Source organism: Pleurodeles waltl, chromosome 9 (genome assembly GCF_031143425.1).
Source record: "Pleurodeles waltl isolate 20211129_DDA chromosome 9, aPleWal1.hap1.20221129, whole genome shotgun sequence".
Lineage (NCBI taxonomy): Eukaryota > Metazoa > Chordata > Amphibia > Caudata > Salamandridae > Pleurodeles > Pleurodeles waltl.
The window spans coordinates 524,186,043-524,204,511 of record NC_090448.1 but is presented as its reverse complement, the minus strand read 5'-3'; the positions used below and the strand labels follow the sequence as shown (position 1 = coordinate 524,204,511).

The following is an 18,469-nucleotide window of genomic DNA, read 5'->3' as shown; positions in this document are numbered from 1 at the left end:
ATTGGGACTACACCTACGTTCTCTTTCGATAAATGTGTGATTGGTGTATATAACAATGATTTAATGATACAGTACCTTATTATGAACAACCCCTCCTAGATTTAAAGTACTTGTTAGTGATTATTGTATGTTATGGATATCTCACGTGATTTCAGTAGTGGATTGTGTATTTTGGTGAACCTATTTACCTATTTTAGTGTAAACTGAAGCTATTTCAAAAATGTGTTTTTAGGCTGTACAGAAGAAGCTAAAATGAAAAGTAAGGGGTTGTTTTTTCTTGACGAAATTATAATTTCTTGAAAGTCAAAGCAGGATTATATTTAAAATGACCGACTACAGAAATATGGGCCCGCACATATTTAGAATTCAAAATGATGACTACAGGGGTCACGGCCTACAAGGAAATAGAATAGAAGCGCGGTATCGACACTTACTATTTGCCCCAGTATTTGCTATTTTTAAAGCACTTCAAAGGGTGTTTACCGATCGGTTCCGGAGGCCTTTTTATTGCAGCGTTTGCGTTTCGAGAACTTTGAGACAAGCCCTTGACCCCACACTGAGACGAGTACTACTTGCAGGGAGAGACAGGTGGGACAACCAGAGGTTCTGCACACAAGGTTGGGGCAGAGAAGTCGGCTCCTAATCTGCGCCATCGACTGGTGCAAGCAGATACACTTGGGCCCCCAGTGGAGGCAAAGGCAGTATTAAGCGTGCTGCGTTCCGAATTGCACTAATAATGCAGTTATTATTTGTATCTTGCTTGGACGGGATTTTGTACGCCTACAAAAGTAATTGGGATCCTAGATTTGTGTTCCGCCCATTACATTTCAGCAAAAAAAAAAAAAAAAGTTTCTTTCCAATGAGCGGCCTATAGCTTTTCTTTCCTTTAATATCCTGTATAATGTATATCTTCTCTTTCTAACCCCAAACTTTTAGCACGAACGTTTTAGTTACCTCACACAATCCAACCTCATTTTACAAGTTATTTGTCGCAACCTCCCAGGTATGAAGCTCACCAAAATTGCACTCTGGTTTTGTTCAGTGAAGCACATTTAGTTTTTTTGTCATATTTATTCATTCGTTAGTACATGAGCTTCTCTCGTTCAGTGTAATGGTTATTCAGGATTAATTAATAAATTCATGATACATGTTTCATGAATGAAGTAATTACATGCATTACATTCCCATGCGTTATTTTACATGATATAAGGTAATGTGTAATGGTTCCACTACATACCTAATATACCTTTTACTAAACCTTCATCTCACTCTTAACATAAGATAGAATATTTTAATAGATGTCAGAATACCAGCTACGCAGGGGAAAGTTTTTGATTTACGTTTCATTAGGTCATTTGAGACGCTAAAGTGGATTTCCTCCCAGAGATTAAAAGATACCGGTACTCCTAAATTAGGCATGGTTGCACCAGTTTACGTTAAAACTACATGTATAGAGGAAGTTTGATAATTGATTCTTCACGAAGGACAATGATAAACGTACAATTTCTAATATTTGTAAATTGCTCATGTATACTGGCAAAACTTTGATAACCTCTTGACAAAATGCTGGGAATAGGAACTTTGTTGACCCTTCTCAAATCAGGAATTAAAGATGCATTAGGACGTGCAGCACAGCTGGAAGCACCGCAGCGAGGGAAACCGTGACTACATTTTGCTTTACACTGGTATACTTCAAATAGAGTCCACTAACGAAATCGCTGTAAATTGAAGGTGTGTTGGCTAGGATGTGGGGCCACAGAAATTCAGATAAATCTTCTTTGGCACTGCCCTAAATTACAAACGAGAAGGGCGGATTGTATTGGACTCCTTGTTTGCCACCCCAATGCCTAGATTTCCCCTGTACATTATTCTCAGTGTCTAAAACACTGCCATGTCTGTTCACTGAATTCGGGGAGGCCGTCCCCGAAATATCAGAATCTTTAAGGTATTTTCTACGGGATGTTTACAACTACCTCAGAGACTTCCACACATTTCTAAGGAGGCTTTTGTAGTTGCTGGCTTAAGGGCAGGTTACAGTAGGTCATAACACTCACGCTTTCCCATGGGCCACAAAGTTTGGTCTGTGATGTTACCGGGGGCTGCATTGATGCCATTAGGGCGGCAATCAAGGGTTGGGGGGTAGAGACTGGCGCTAAGGTGGGTGTAGGGGAAGCAAACCATACACAGCTAGTGTTTGAATTGCACAATGTGAAGCCAGTAATTTGGGATTAATCCTTGCTTCTCCACTTAACTAAATTGTGTGATCTGAGGCATTTGTTTTATTCCACGTTCTCTCTTTTTTCTTTATTATCTCATATGAGGATCTCGCAATACATGAGTTCAGGATGTGTGCAGTGCAAAACATTCCCCTGTGTTTGATTTAATAAACTGTAATGTTGTTAAACCCAGGCCACCCAAAGAGTGCACATAACAACTGACTTGACTCTTAGTTCACTATTAGCATTTTGCTCAGGATTAGAGGGGGATGAAACTTTGCAAATACATGTTTGAGACCTAGCACTTAAAAAAACTTCTCAATGCACTGATATAATCTGATGTATTAAGGTGAAACGATTGTGCATGTTAATGAAATACACCTTTTGAATTTTGAACAATGTTTACCATACTTTTTCACTTTTGCTGCAAAGATGCCTTACAAAATGAAGATGTTTCTAAATGTAATGGGTGGAGGACACTCTAGTTTCTTTCTGGGTGGAGGACACTCTCGTTACTTTCCTTCTGCAACTTAAATTAACCTTTCAATAAATGCTCACATGTTTATTTTACATCCTTTTAAATTAGTTCAGCAGCCTAGTGCTGCTGTTGACCAGGGGGCCCCATGTAAAAGTCAGATGGGCCGCACTTCGAGTATCACTGCGCCAGATAAGCAGTCATGTACTGTGGCATTAGCAGATGACTGGGTTGGGTAGAAAATAGGTGAGGGGAGGAGTTATAATTTAGTTTTGTTATATATTATTCTAGCTTGACATGCTGTGCAATAATATGCAGTTTCTGAACCTATATATTGTGAAAACTCCACCCATGCTAACTTCCTACCTGCTTTGGAATCCAAAAAGTAAATAAAAAGATTTAATTGCAAAATATCGACAACTACTATATGGTTAAGTTAAACCTAAATAGGAAATTATGTAATTACTTGTCTAGATCCACATTAACTTGGCGCCATAATGCAAGTTGATATAGTACTGCTGAAATATGTGCAGTCTATATTTGAAATTTTATATTTTGGTACCTTACCAAATAAATTGACAGGGTTTAGCAGCAGGGCTCAAACTCCTACTTCGTCACTGGCTAAATATGCAAGTTCCCTGTAGATTTGGTGCCACTTCACCGTATATATTAACATTCCTTCTTGCTATAACATCTCTAAATGAGTACATGGATTTCTGAGGCTTTGCTCTACTACTCTTCCCTCAGAAATTGCTTAGACAAACAAGTGACAACTGACAGGGCCTGCCTGCACAATTTATGTTCACAGTTTTCAAGGCTGAGTTCGAGGCATCCTGCTGGGCCTCTCAGGGCTTCACCTCCAGCCTGGTGATAGCCATGTTCTAGCTTCCTCTTCTTCGACTCCCCTGTCAGCTACCCCTCCAAACCTATTCAGTTGATGGAGCAAGGACTGTAACACTGGTCAATTATCTTTGAGGAGTGAAGTGGAGCAGAGGATTGTTTTGGACGTGCTTGGAAAGAGGAGAAAGGCGTACATACAAGGAGGAGGTGGTGTCATTCCACTGAAGAAGATGATGTTGAAGACAAACAAGCTACAGAGAGGCTTAACAGAAAGGGATCAGAAGGACAAGGCAAATGTGGGTTATCCTAGGAGATGAACATGCAAGAGAGGATGAAAGAAGACCCTAAAAATCTGAAAACGTAGGATAGGAGCAAGAGAGAAAATAAAAACTTTAAAAAAGCGAAGGAAAAGTTGATATAGTTGAAATATATGGAAATGTGTAATTAGTATGAAAGAAAAGATTAAAGGAGAGAAAATAAATGAATCCCTAAATATGTTCTAATTATTGACCAATAATACTCATAATTTTCTCGCTTTCTCGTCCTGTAACTTCTAGAAATATGATGGATCCACCTTTTCTACGGGCTCCCTGTTATCCCAGCTGAAATATAACTTTAATTTATTTTTAGTCCAACTTCTGTAAAAGAGAGATCAATCATCCAGCAAACCATTGCCTTTCACGAAGCACCACATGGATGAAAGGTGAAGGAACATATGAAAGGGTTGAATGTTAATAATGGAATGAGGATGATTTGGAGGGAAGGTGATTACTGGCAAATGGTTAAAAAATTACCACCTACTTTCTCTCAATCCTTATTAAACAAAGGCTATGCCTACTCATGCTGAAAACTCTTACTTCAGGCGCAGTGCAACATATGTTCTCATTAACGTGGAAAAACAAACCACATCTATGAGTATATCATGTTAGGATCTAGGCTGAAGTAATTCCCTGGCTTCTGCTTCCAGTCTGTAGTGAGATGTAAATCGATTTTGAATGTGTATCACACTCATTTTGAAATTAAGTAGTTGGCAATCAAGAATGTCTCTCACTTCATCCCTTGGGTGGTAATCCTAGTTGATTTCCTTTTGATTTGGTCCTTATCACAAAGTTTAAACTTTAATGGGACTAGGCAATAATCAGCTTGATCCAGGAACAATGTGTTGAGATGGATCCCTTCTTTTCATCAACACTGTTTTGAGCAAGTGTAACAAAGATTCTCCAGTATTGGATCTTTTGTAGATTCACATGTTTGAATCATTCCCAGTTGTCGAAGTGGAACCCCCACGGTACCGTAATAAAGCAGTGTATATCACTATACTAGGCTATAACGGCAATGAAAAAGTCAGTTTAATAGCCTATCTATGTCCTTTTAAAAAAAGGACCATACTTTTAACCATAGCCTATCAGGCAACTGCACCCTCTAGAACACTCCCAGCAGAGGACGAGTCCCTCAAATTTTCTACCACACGTCGTGTGAATGGAGTCTCCCTGATCTCTGCTCCATTTCTTCCTTCAGCTATTACTTTACTTCTTTTTAGATCATCCAAGGTTATATTTTTCATTTCTCAGACCCGGGCACTAATATGTCAGAGTAGCAGAAAACAAGGTAAAGGACTACAAAATGTGTCTAACCTTTTCCTCAAAAACTCTCATTTTATGAGATGAGGCTATTATTGGAACTGCAGAAACTTAAATCTGTCACTTATGATGAGCACAGTGAGGTTCCTTCACCTCACAGGAGAGGTCAGGAGAGGTTGCGCCATAGCTCCCCCGAAGGCGCACAGAAAAGCTGTAAAAAATTACCATGAGTCTTCATAGGCTCTTTTCATAGAGAGAGAAAATTGGGGGGAAAAAACATCCTCAGAGGCAGACCCTCAACTCCCTCTTCAGCCCTGACACTACATGAGGAAGATCCTCATAACCTGACAATGGGGTGTCTACAGCAAAACCGCTGTAAAAAATCATCGCTAACAACAATTACAATAACAAGGTCGACAACCACAGACATGTAGACTATTATTACCTCACCTATGATGGGCTCATTTATGAAGGGCCTCATCTGTGACAGCCTCATCTACGATGGCCTCGTCTACAATAGCATCGTCTATGATGGTAGTCTGACGGCCTCATCTACGATGTTCGTCTACGACGGTCACCTACGACACCCTCATCTGTGACGGTTGCCTACAACAGTCTTGTCTATGACGGTAGTGTGCAACGACAGCCTTGTCTACAATAACCTAGTCTAATATAACCTCGTATACGATAACCACAACTACGACGGCCTTGTCTACAACTGCATCATCTACAACGGCATTGTTTTTGGCCGCCTTGTCTATGACTGCATATTCTACGATGACCTTGTCTGTTACTGCATCCTCTGTCTCGTCTACAGCTGCATCCTGTATGTTAGCCTTGTCTATGTATGACAAAGGATTCGTCCATGACAAAGGCCTCGTTGAAAATAAAAATTGTCAACGTCAGCCTAGTGGTCTACGTCTGCCTTGTCGATGACCATGCAAACGATGACAGAAGCACGTAATCATCAACAAGAACAAAACACACATAATCCCAAAAAACATTGTCAAGAATTGAAGGGACTAATACGAGCGTGTCCACAACAGTCAGCAATATATGGAAAGGCAATATGTGGAACAATTTCACCACTTAGCTTCTCCTCTAATTTCAAAGCTTTGGTCAGGTCCATGTAGCTCTAATACTAGACCCACAGGGCATGTTGCACCCACAACTGGTAAATCCCCACCAGATTATTTTTGGTGGTTTCTGTCCCCTTTAAGAATAAGAGGCCAAACGTCCTCATCAAACAGCATAGATAGCGCTATAGATATAGCTTCAATAGGATTCCCACAACTGGCAGGGTCAGTGGTGCTTAGACACAAGGATTGGTTCAAGGCCACAACAATTAGAATCTGAGGTGCAAATGTATCTAATATTTTTACCTTACCATGCTGACGTGCTGTTTGGCAAGCATGTCAACGATGCCTTGCAAGCAGTCAAGGCTGACTGACACCACAAGATCTTTTGGTACATTACAATTTTGAAAGAAACACCCTTTAGAGGGACCCACAAAAGAGACACTTATCTGTATCAAGGAGGATACCAGAGGTATCAGACTTATCAACCCTCTCAGTAGCCCTTAGGCTAGCTTACGTACAGTGACAATGTTCTAGTGCTATTTACATCATCCTGTGGGAGAAACAAGTCCAAAGTTTTGTCATCTATGGTGGAAAATAGTATTGGACAAATAAGTCCTGGATCTCATCACATATAGTCAGATGTTAGTCCACCCAGATTTCGCCTACTACTCCACCTAAACCAGGTCTCCCACCTCATCTATATCTGCTTCGGAAGGGAGTGCTAGCTACGCTAACCAAAGGTTCACTAGAGAAAGATCCACGTTCTCATCAAGCAACAGGCTACTGTTCTCGGTTTTCCTCATAGACACGATAACTGAGAAATGACAATCCATCATAGACCTATTGAAATGAAACAAGTATTTCTGTAAACAATATTTTTACAGTCACCCTTTCCGACACCGCATGACAGCTTTGAATTTACAGGATTCATATTTCCGCATTCCCACCCACACATCAGACATTACCAATTTGGCTTCAAATTATCTTTTTTCAGGAAGGCCAGTCATCAGGTATTCCCCTACCTCGACTGGTTGATAAAAGCAAGACAGCATTTCAAGCCCCCAAGGCCACAGAGGCTTGCCTAAAGTTGGTTCACAAACTAGGTCTCCTTGTTAACTATCAAATATCCTCAACTCCTCTATTCAACAAGATACTGTTCCTTTACTGCAATACTAGATGATGTCCAAGACAAAGACTTTCTATCCCAAGACTAGCAATGAGGGCTCTAGGAACTGACTCTGAAAGAGCGGGGAAAAAAAATTCAGTGCGTCTTTTCAATTAACTTTTAGGCATCCTGTCCTCAGCGATGAATATGATCTCTTATGCATGCCTGAAAATGAGAGCGTTAGAGGAACAATTACAAAACAATAGATTCGAACAAAAGAAGCATTCAATGGCCTAGTGAATTTCACACAGGTATGATGGAAGCTCTCACCTGGTCGTCCCAGATCTCCCACCTGTCAGAAGACCTAACGTTCTTACCTCAGATACTTCACTTTGTAATGACTACGGATGCCTTCCTGGAGAGCTGGGGCAGTCATGTACAGAACCTGCAAATTCAAGGAAAGTGGTCTTTGCTCCAGAAGGGCATACATATCAATTGTCTGCAGCTCAAACCAATCTCCTCAGTCTCCAAGCTTTCCTGCCAATGATAGCAGAGTCTTCGGTATTAGTTTGCACAGATAATACCACCAGCATGCAATATGTGATTAAACAGAGCGGCACAAGATGACTATCGCTGTCCAAGGAAGATCAGGAAATCTGAAGCTGTCTGACAACATACAGAAAAACCCATTTGGCCGAACATGCTCCCGGGGGGAATAGAAATCTCTTAGCAGATTTGCTAAGCAGAACTGGAAACAGCCTCCACAAATGGTAGTTTGATCAGTCGGCGCGAAGCAGGATCTTCTTGTTCTGTGTAAACTGGCCATAGATCTCTTTGCAACAAACCAAAAACACAAATGCCAGTTCTGTGCATGTTGGCATCCACATCTAGGATCGTGGGGATATGCCTTTCGAAAGATGGTCCAGGATCTATGCCTATTTTTTTCCCCTGTGTCTTTAATACCAAAGGTTCTCTCGCAATAGGAACATGGAGCAGTATAGTGTCATTCTGATAGCCCCCAGCAAGCCCACGCAGCATTGGTTCACAGAGCTTCTCCTGCTATAGGAACGAAACCACATTCACCTACCAACATCCTGCAAACGTTTGATGATGAACTAAGGCAGGTTATTCATCCTTATCCGACCTCTCTCCCTTTAAGTGCACTGCTCCTAAATTCCGTGAATTCAAAGATCTCGGTATTCCTTAGGACTGCATGTGTATTCTCTCCCAGTGAAGGCGGAAGCCATGAAATCGATATGTAAACGATATAATGGACACGTTTCTGCCTATCGTGATAGAAATCAAACCTAAATCCTCTACTAGCATAATGTGACAATTAACTACCCTATCTCCTCTCGCTAGTTCAGTCACGGTTGGTACAGCTGCAGCAATATCAAGATGTAGATGCTTACCAAATTTTGTGTCTCTGCTCTTGCAGAATCATCAAAACCTTCATAAGAATTATTCACAGTTTTCTCAAGTAAAGGCTTTTCCCCTGGATTATCACCTGAACATAGTTCTATGTAAACTCATGAAGAGTTTATTTGAACCCATTCACAGAGCTCACTGCATATTTCTCACACGGAAAGTCATCTTGTTACTAGCGCTCACTCACACCAGAAGGGTAGAGGAGATGCAGGCTTTCTCAACTCAAGAAGCTTCTTGCGCCGCACAGGCAAATTAGGACTTCTCAGAACCATCCAAAAATGTATTCCCAAGGTTCCTTCGTCAGATTTTACCTTGGTGATCCTATAATATTTTGGACTTTCTTCCCGAATTCGGCACCACCAGCTGGGAGGTCTATTCATACGCTGGGTAGCAAATGAGATCTAAAATTCTACTTGCATATCACTAAACAACTCATGAGAAATGACCAGCTGTTGGACTCAGATGGACACACTCGTAAGGGTGCTCCAGTCATGATAGCAACCATTGCTCAATGAATTTCAGCTGCAGTCCAGTTCTGCAACTCAGACTAGCAAGCCCCTCACACAGAAAACTAGGTCACACTCAACCAGGGCAGTTTCCACCTCAACTGCTTTGTTTGCGGAAGTGCCTCTTGAGAGGATATGTTGTGCTGCAACTCGGGAAAGTGTACATATAATTTATGCAGCATTATTATCTGGAATCAGCACAGCACAGTATTTGGACAGGTTTTACCACACCACTTACTTCAATACGAGGAACATCTTTTGATTCCAAGGCTTTGTTTAAGTATTTATGAAAATTTTTATGTATGATTGATATATAATTGCATATGAATGGTATGTATTATACATTTTCTACCCCACATTTGTGTTAATACTATAAGATATACAAATACAGTAACTGCTTGCTAATCTGTTTCAAGCATGTGTGAATCTATGGAAGATCCAGTACTGGAGAAGAAAATGAGTTACTTACCTGTAACCGCAGTTCTCCAACTTTCATAGATTTACATACCACCCACCCGCCTCCCCAAAGAGGCTCCCCTTATGGCTCAGGATTATTTATTTCCACTTGTGCTTGAAAATCTGAGGGACTTGGCCTCTGTTGTGAGCGTTCCAGAGGGTATTGTCACCTGATTGGTTATAGTTCAAGTTTGGTTCTATTTTAAAAAGGACATAGATAGACTATTTAACTGTCTTTTTAAATGCCGTTATAGCCTATGATTCTGATATATACTGCTTTATTTGGGTACTGTGAGATGCCCACTTCGATGGGAAATGATTAAAGCATGTGAATGCATGAAATATACCAATACTGGAGAACTTAGGGCCACATATACAATGATCCGGTTTTGCGACTCACAAGTTGCAAAACCGGATATACAACAGTGTACTTTACACTGTTTGCGATTCTCAATGAGGTGGCAAATGACCTACTTCATGAATATTCATGAGGTAGGTCGCAATTTGTGACCCCATTGGGAATGGCCGCCCTCACAGGGATAGTGGCCTGCTGGAGACAGCAGAGCACCATGTCTGTGACTGCTTTTAAATAAAGCAGTTTATTTTTTATTTTTTTTATTGCAGCCTGTTTTCCTTAAAGGAAAACGCGATGCATTTCAAAAACAAAAATGAAAAGTTTTCTTCTCATTTTTTCAGAGCAGGCAGTGGTCCGTGGGACCACTGCCTGCTCTGGAAAAAATATTTTCGCTGCCTTTCACAAAGGGGAAGGGGTCCCATAGGGACCCCTTCCAGTTTGCGAATGGGTTAGCACCAGTTTGAAACTAGTGCTAACTGCGATTGTTTTGTGACCACATTCACAGTCACAAAACGATCCTACATACCATTTGGATTCAGTATTAGGAAGGGACGCCCTTGACACGCCCCTTCCTAATACTGAATCTCAAAACCCCAAAAGCATTTTTCAAGTCGCAAATGCACCGAATCTGCCTCTTTGCGACTTGAAAAATGCTTTGTACATCTGACCCCTATTTTCTAATTGGACATTGCCCCAGTAACACCTAGGACCCAGAAGCCTCTTTCTCTGAAGAAAACAAAAGCAGAATTTTCTGTTGTTCCTAATGGAAAGCAGAAACCGTCTTGGGAATAAAGCCAGAGCAAGGGAAAGAGCCTGCTGGGCAGGAAGCTCATACCAATGTGGTGCAATGGGAGTACTAATCCTCAAATGTCAGCTCCCCAAACTGCCCTGTTTAAGTAGGTACCACCAGAAGAACTTCCAAATTGAGGAACGTCATAAAGATATCATCAGCGGCTCAAATATGACGATTTGTCAGGATTGGCAAGAATAATGATACATTGTAAGAACTCTCAGATGGCTTAAATGTCCACTTTCTTAAGACCCTGAATGTCTTGATGGTGGCATTTTCAAGTCTTGTATTAAACTAATGTTTATTTTATTTATTTTTTATGTACAGCACATGAAAGAGAAAAAGGAGCAGCAAAGCCAAGAGGACACTGATGTCAAAGACAGCAGTTAAAACTAAAATCTGGGCACGTGATTCACCAGAGCAAAATTCACAGTAGTAACAGAAAATGCCAAGTAGCCAGACATGGATTTATTGCTTACATTCTAGTTTGGCTACCGTCCTCCAGATAATTATGGAGCAATAACCATTTGCACTCATCCTCTTTCAGTTTTCTTTTCTAAAATACTAAATTCTACAACGATGCAATCCGTATTAATTTATCATAAGTGATTGGCATTTTCTGATTTTAACTAAACCCTCATCGTTATGAACTTAATTACTGCCATAACATTAAATATAAACACAACTGCCACGTCTGGTACGTGATCGTTCCCCATCCAGTAACATTAGATTCAATTTTTTTTTTTCACACCAAACTGGCAGCTTTGAATACATTGCCCTCCGACAGTTCTGTGTTTCCTGGAAGATGAAGAGTATGCTGGACAGGTTAGCATCCTCTCGTTTGCACTTATTGCATGATGCTGTTGGACTCATCTTCAAGTTGAACAGACCAGAAGCTGTTCCATAAAGGTGACACACTATAAAATAGTGCTTTCGTAGTTGGGCAAATACTTCCATTAAGTTTGCACTGGTTAGAGAACTTGAACAGAGTCTCTATGTTGTATCACAACGAAAATAGCTACTCAATTTTGTAGTAATATCTATCAGATTATTGTTGTAACTAGTAAAAAAGTAAAAGTTGTATCCTTCAGTTCGTGTGTCTAAGTATGATAATAAAGTATATTTGTTGCAGTAAGTCCATTTTAAGTAATGAGTTCGAATGAGCATAACCCACTATGAATTATGGTATTATTGAAATGAGTTACCCCTGGCTTCCTACTCCCAACATCAACATATATGCCAGTTAATAGATTATGACACTTCCCTGGAGAATATTGCCATAGAAAATAACAAGAGCCTTTGAAATCTTGGTCCAAGTAGGGAGCAATGTATGAACCATCTTCTTTTTTTTTTTTTTTTTTTATTTGGTTGCGTTTGAGTTTGGTAAATACCTGTCTGATCTTCACATCTTTGTACTAAGGATTTATAGCAGGTAACTGTGTTAATTGTGAATATATTGCTTGCATAATAAATTCCTCTATTGCAGCCCAGCACAATAATATGAATTATAACACTCTGAGCCTTCTCTTAGAAATGAGAATACAGAGCCAATTAATTATTATATGCACCACTATGTAAAGCAAGCATTGTTCCCTTGCTTTTGATTTGGTGGAAGGTAACCAGGATTCTGACGAGATACAGGAAGTGGTGAAAGTTGACATTTTATAGCATTAAATCTCTCCATATGTGTGTGTGCGTATATCTGCCATTTCCAAAGCAAAAACATTTTTAGTTTGCTTATAACTTTAGCGCTGCTAGACAAATCTTCGCAAAACTTTTCAGGAAAAAAAAGTTCATCCACCTCCGCTCTGTCCTGGAAAGTTTAAGAATGATCCGTTAGGCAGGGGCTGAGAGAACTGGGGATGGGGGTACCACAACACGCTTTTCCCATGCAGTTGTCCATATGAAAATTGAACAGCAATATAGCAAACACAGCTGAATGGGATTACAACAAATTTGGTAGAAAGTTGGACCTTGGGCATTCCCAGGCTGGAGCTTTTGATCTTGAGCTTAGGAATGCAGGTACTCCTGGTGGCTGAGCTTATTGCTGCATTATGTGGCTTGAGTACCTGCTTTGGCCTATTTTTTCGGTTCAATGTTATATTAATCTGCAGGGTGCCTCCCTGGTGTCATCACTAGCTTTCTCATGAAGCCTGTAGAGCTTTCCATTTTTAAACAAGTAACCAAGTTATTAGCTTTTCAGACAGGTTGGCAAAGGATGTGCATAGTAGAAAAAATGATACACCTCCTATTGTGTGTTAAAGATGGCTCACTATTCAGAAGGGTTTCCTACACCTAAAACTGCGTTTTGTGAGTTACACCATGAAATCAGTATGATAGAATATCATTAGTAGAGAAAAATAATGTAACATTTTCAAGTTTCTTGTTGTTTATGACTTTAAACCTTAATGCATATTGCTCACTTGTAATCCTTTCTCTCCTTTCATTATAAATATCTGCTCTTATCTCAATAGACCTCTTACCTACCAGTTACCCAAGCTTCACCAGTTTCAGATTCTATTCTTGCTTTGTCTGTGCAGCACTCCTCTTCACAATATGCAGTATCATCATCAGCTGATGATGATGCCACTAATTTGCCTTCCCTGTTTCAATTTGCTCCATGCCCCAGGCTTGTGATACCACTGACTGTGTAGACCTAGCTATTCTGACTAGTACTGTGCTCAGAAAATTTGGAAGAAAGTTTCCCTAAAAAGTACAGCACAGAAGTGAGAAGGGCAGGCTGATTTTGAAACCTTAAACTGTGACATCAAGGGCAGGTGTTTCTCGTTTCGTTGGTAAGGTCTGTATATTGCAGTCAGTCCCTTTCACAACACTCCTTAGTTGAAAGGTGATGTTGTGGAGCCCGCAGCTATCAGGTTTCAGTGAGGGTCCGGGTTGATTCTTCGCTTGACCTAATGCTGGGATTTAACTTGAATGAGTGCCCTATGTGAATGTAAGGTCGAATTTGCTATGGCATTGTCCTATTTTTCAGTGGAAGAGGGAAAAAGGGCAGCATCATCTGTTCATGTTCAGGATATGCAAGGTGCATAGGAGCGTTCTGGGCCCTATAAAAGAGCCAACTCAGAACTCGATTGGCAGCTGAATTAATCCCCTTTCTTCTGTAAAACAGCATTTTTGCAGATTCATAATATGTGTCCTATTTGCTTCTATATAAACACTTCATTAAAACTTTAATGGAAAACAAACATCCTGAATGAACTGCCGAACTCTCATCCACCTAACTCAAAGAAGTTGGATTTGCAAAATTGAAGAGTCCAGATGGCGACAGTAACACTTTCTTGTTGAACTATGACCGGAAGATTGTGTAGAGAGAGGTAACTCACTACAAAGGCTCAGTCTTAAGTTCAGACCACATCATCTCCACACCAAAACCATCATTGGTGGAATGGAAGGTTTGAGAGGGATAGAAGCGAGGGCAGGATCCAGTTTGGGGCTACTCGAAGACCCTGAGTGGATTGTTGGCATTAAACCTGTGGATAGACCAAAAATATATTGAAGTGCTATCCCAAGCTCATAATGCACCTTTTCCTGAGAAGCAGAAAAGGAAGCTTGTGAAGGAAAGTCTTTGAATGATATCAGAAAAAGGTCCATCAATGCGGGTGCGAACCATTTGCATATATAGATGTTTCTCTATAAAGGGCAACGTCCGAAAAGCAAGGGACTATCTTTCTAAAGTATCCCTCAGATATTCCTCCCATTTGAGCTTTGTCTTATCCATTTAAAAACTTGGGTTCAGGATGAAGTGCTGCTTACCGTAAGTGGGAGTGCTTTACAAAATATAGGCTGTTGTGCTCTGATCATGTTGTCCCAGGGGAAGGCAGTGATGCGGAATGAAGAGGTGGGGGAGATGACAAAGGAGGCCACTGAGAATGGACGGAAAAGAGAATTCATCTTAAAATATGCTTTCTTCCTGCCCCTCTCTAGTGCCTCTTTATAGAGCAAATGAGGACCCAGAGGGGTACATTTGACCCTGCCGAAAAATCGTTTGCCTCAACACTACTTCTTTTCGACTTTATTTCTCCATGTTCTGCTCTGTGAATTGTTTACATTGTGTATTGTGATGCATTTCGTCAGATGCGCCATTCTCGTTCTTAAACCGCTGTGTTTACATCCTCGTATTAAGAACCGACTTCCTGTTAAGGTGAGAGGGAATGCCTGAGCACATTTAAGATAAATAATCCTGAAGAATCGAGCATCATAAATATATGCAGCAAAAAGGCAGAAGCCACCTACCTGGTCTTCAGTGTCTATAACTCACCATCCCCTCTGAAGGGGGGCGCTGATTCTGCTCCAGTAACCTATGCCTCGAATAGTGGAAAAAGCCTACTGCAGAGCAGTGTTCATCTTTGGATGTGTCAGTGTCGACATGCCCACTCTACTACTGAGTTTGGAAAGCCAACATTGGCCTGCACACAAAGATAGGGTAGTCCCACTTGTAACACCAGCTCAGCCCTCGATGTGAAATTTGCTGTCAAAATACGTGGAATAAAAAATGTGAAGCAAAGTCTTTTTTAATGGAACATTTAGATCAATATTAAGCATATGGGTTTTTGGAATAAGATGTCATGTATTGCGAATGTGCATGTAAAATGTTTTTTTCGATTTGAAGCCTGTTGAACGTAATTGCGCTAATCAGTTTGATCAATAAACGATTCATTAAGGGCTTTTGATTTAAATATATTGTTTGATTTATTGTAGCAATATAATCTGCTTTTTATTTCTCGATTTTTGCACTTTAATTTGACTAGGATACTAATTATATTTTGAATTAAATAACATCTTGTGAGCACCCTGAACGTTTACATGAAATGGCTGACCAAGCAGCAACTGAATTGTTGACAATTCAGCTTTTTCTTTTTTTATATCATTCTGCATTATTTTAAAACATGTTGCTCTAGATATTGTTGAGACTAACTTAACAAAATTACAACACAAGGTATTTTATAGATCAATTCCAGTTCATTGTTAACATTCCAGCTGATTTTGTACTGCAGCACTTTGAGACTATAGGCCCGCACCAGGGCAGGTTTGGTATTAAAAATTTTGTTTAACTGCCTTACATAAAACTGTTTCAATCTTATTAAAGTTACGTTTTGGACAATACTTACAAAAAAAGTACTTCTGATTCCCAGAGATCATAAAGAAGCAGGGCGAAGAAGGCGTGCCAGACTTAGTCCATGTGATGCGTACGTTAGCAACTGAGAGCATCCCAAATCTCCCACCAGGGGGTGAATTGGCAAGCAAGTGAGTTAAAAATAAGTGTGCATCTGCTTTTGACCAACCTGTACTTTTGTTTTAAGAAGGCAGTTAGAAATGCCATTCCTCCCAAAAATAAGGTTTGTTTGTTCGTTCTTTATCTATTTTTGCGTTACATTTCCCTATTCTCAAGCTCCTCCGTGCATGTGTCACCCGAAAATCTTCTGCATAAAAGTAAAATTGGCTGCTAAGAAAGACCAAACAAACTTTAAAGATTGTATAATTTGAGTTTTATTATATGTCACAAAGGGTGGGAGAAATTACTTTGTGCCGTGAGTAGCCATTATGCAACTAGCCTTCTTAAATTGTCAAATCATTTCCACTTACTCTGTCAAATGGGACCTACTGGCAAAATTGAATGTGCAATTTAAAAACTATGTATATGGGCTTTTACCTCTACTGGCCTAATTTGTCCCACCCCAATGTCACATTTTTGTAGTTTACATTTGATCAAAATGAATGTACAAATACATTTTTTTGTAATGCAGTTGTATGTTTTACAATGTGTAAGATGGAGCCCCAGCATTTCATCTGTGTGTTGATGCGGTAAGTGTAATTTTATAATAAATTATGAATTATTGTGACCATCTCTTTTATTACCTAGATTACATTTTAATAGTTATGGATGAAGCATCTTCAATATTTATTTAGGTTTTTAAATGCCGTACATCTGCTGTGATATTAACCTGTTAGTGAAAGTGGTTTCAAAGTATTCCAATTCTCAGAGAAGAACTTTATTAGACTACCCGCCTATCCATTTCAGGACTAGCTTCTCCAAAGAGGTCTTGTTTGCAGTGATACGTTGTTAATAGTATTTGAAAGTACAAAGAAAATACTCTGTCAGTTTTAAACACAAATTTCTCTACATACTTTTAAGATTTCTGAGTTTTTGCTCCGTTTTAATTTGTTAAATTCCATGTAGCAATATGTAGTTTTGAGGAAAATGTATATCACAAATGGTCTGGAAACAGTTAATTATTATAATTCATATTCTGAATTAATTTAACTGCTGCTTGTATTAAGCCTTTTTCAGGCGATGAGATAAGTACCTCTGGGAGAAGAGACCATTTTTGGCAGAGCAGGCTTTTTTGTTCAACCCAAATTTGTGTCCTCTGTATAACATTGGAACACGTTTCAGTGGCGTATGATTAGCAGCTACACCTGACTTTACAAATGGAAAGGCTGTCTATCTAGTTGGATTTCTTTTATTGGCATTGATATAAAAGCAAGCTGTAGAGAGAATTCAAAACTTTTATAATTGGAAAACCCACAGATTTAGTTGTTGGTTCCAGCCCCTAGTTTAATAGATGTCAAATCCTGCATTGAAATCACAATGCAGTGATTTAAAAGATGACAGATATTCAGAAGTGTAGGAAGCAATCTTTGTTAGATCCTCAGATTCACAAGGTATATGGTCATCGGAAATCAGGCATTTTCAATACCTCTGCCTGTTCAGCCTATCTGCTATAAGACAGATAAGGATGCAATATCCCAGATAGTTACTAAGGACTGACTTTTCTTGTCTTGGCACTTTGACTTCATCTGTCGCAGCTCCCTAAAAAATAAATAAATGAACTTACTGCACTACCTTAAGCATTGTAGAACAGCCAGCTTGGTGATCGTGGATGCAAAAATATAAGAACCGATAATCCCAGACATGCCAACTCGTTAGTGCCACTATTAACTCGGAGAGGAGCTGAAATCACACGGTGGCAGGTAAAACAAGCTCAAAACCACTATACAGTGAGTTTCCAGCTCGTTTTTGGAGGATGTGAGCAGCTGATGTCCATTCAAGGTGTGAAAACCCCCCAGAACATAAGCCACAACCTCGATGACCCCTTGTTTTTATTGGGGAGAGGTGGGGGGAGGGGCTTAGTGAGGGAAAGAGTGTCTCTTAATTAGCTCCAGCCACCAGGCCCTGTCCGCTTCAAGGCCCCGCCCCTGCTCACACTGTGAAAATTAATTGTAAGTTGGCAGGTATGTAATTCTGAAATAACCTAATTGTTGAGGCAGAGTAAAATCGGCAATAATTTGTTTTGTATGTTGCTTTTCATCCTGTATGTCTACAGTTTCAAAGCCATATTAACAACAGATCTTAAGTTTACAGAATTTAATATAATGTATTTAGTGACCTTGGAAGGGTGGAAAGCTGTGTTGTTTTTTGCCATGATTCACACTGGTGCGCATATCTGCAACTTCTTTACGCTACATATTCTGCACAAGTCCCTTAAGTTACCAACTTTTTAAAGTACACAATACTTCTTATCTGATTGGTTTGTATACTTTGTATGGCTATTAAAAAATTGTGCGAATGAAGGGTTTATGCTTGGTAGTACGAGGGTGTATTGTTTTGAGTTATTTT

General features: G+C 39.9%; 1 protein-coding gene across 2 annotated transcripts in view; it reads left to right on the top strand.

The window, feature by feature from the left end:
• Window positions 1-18,469, top strand: part of PPM1A (protein phosphatase, Mg2+/Mn2+ dependent 1A) — a 344,322-nt gene that overhangs the window by 225,646 nt on the left and 100,207 nt on the right. Inside the window, exon 4 of one of the 2 annotated variants that reach the window (XM_069207419.1) lies at window positions 15,984-16,095. The exons of the other annotated variant lie outside the window; for it this stretch is intronic. Within the exon in view, the coding sequence (XP_069063520.1) occupies window positions 15,984-16,095 (112 nt within the window). The remainder of the gene's footprint in view (window positions 1-15,983; window positions 16,096-18,469) is intronic. 2 annotated transcript variants of the gene reach the window in all.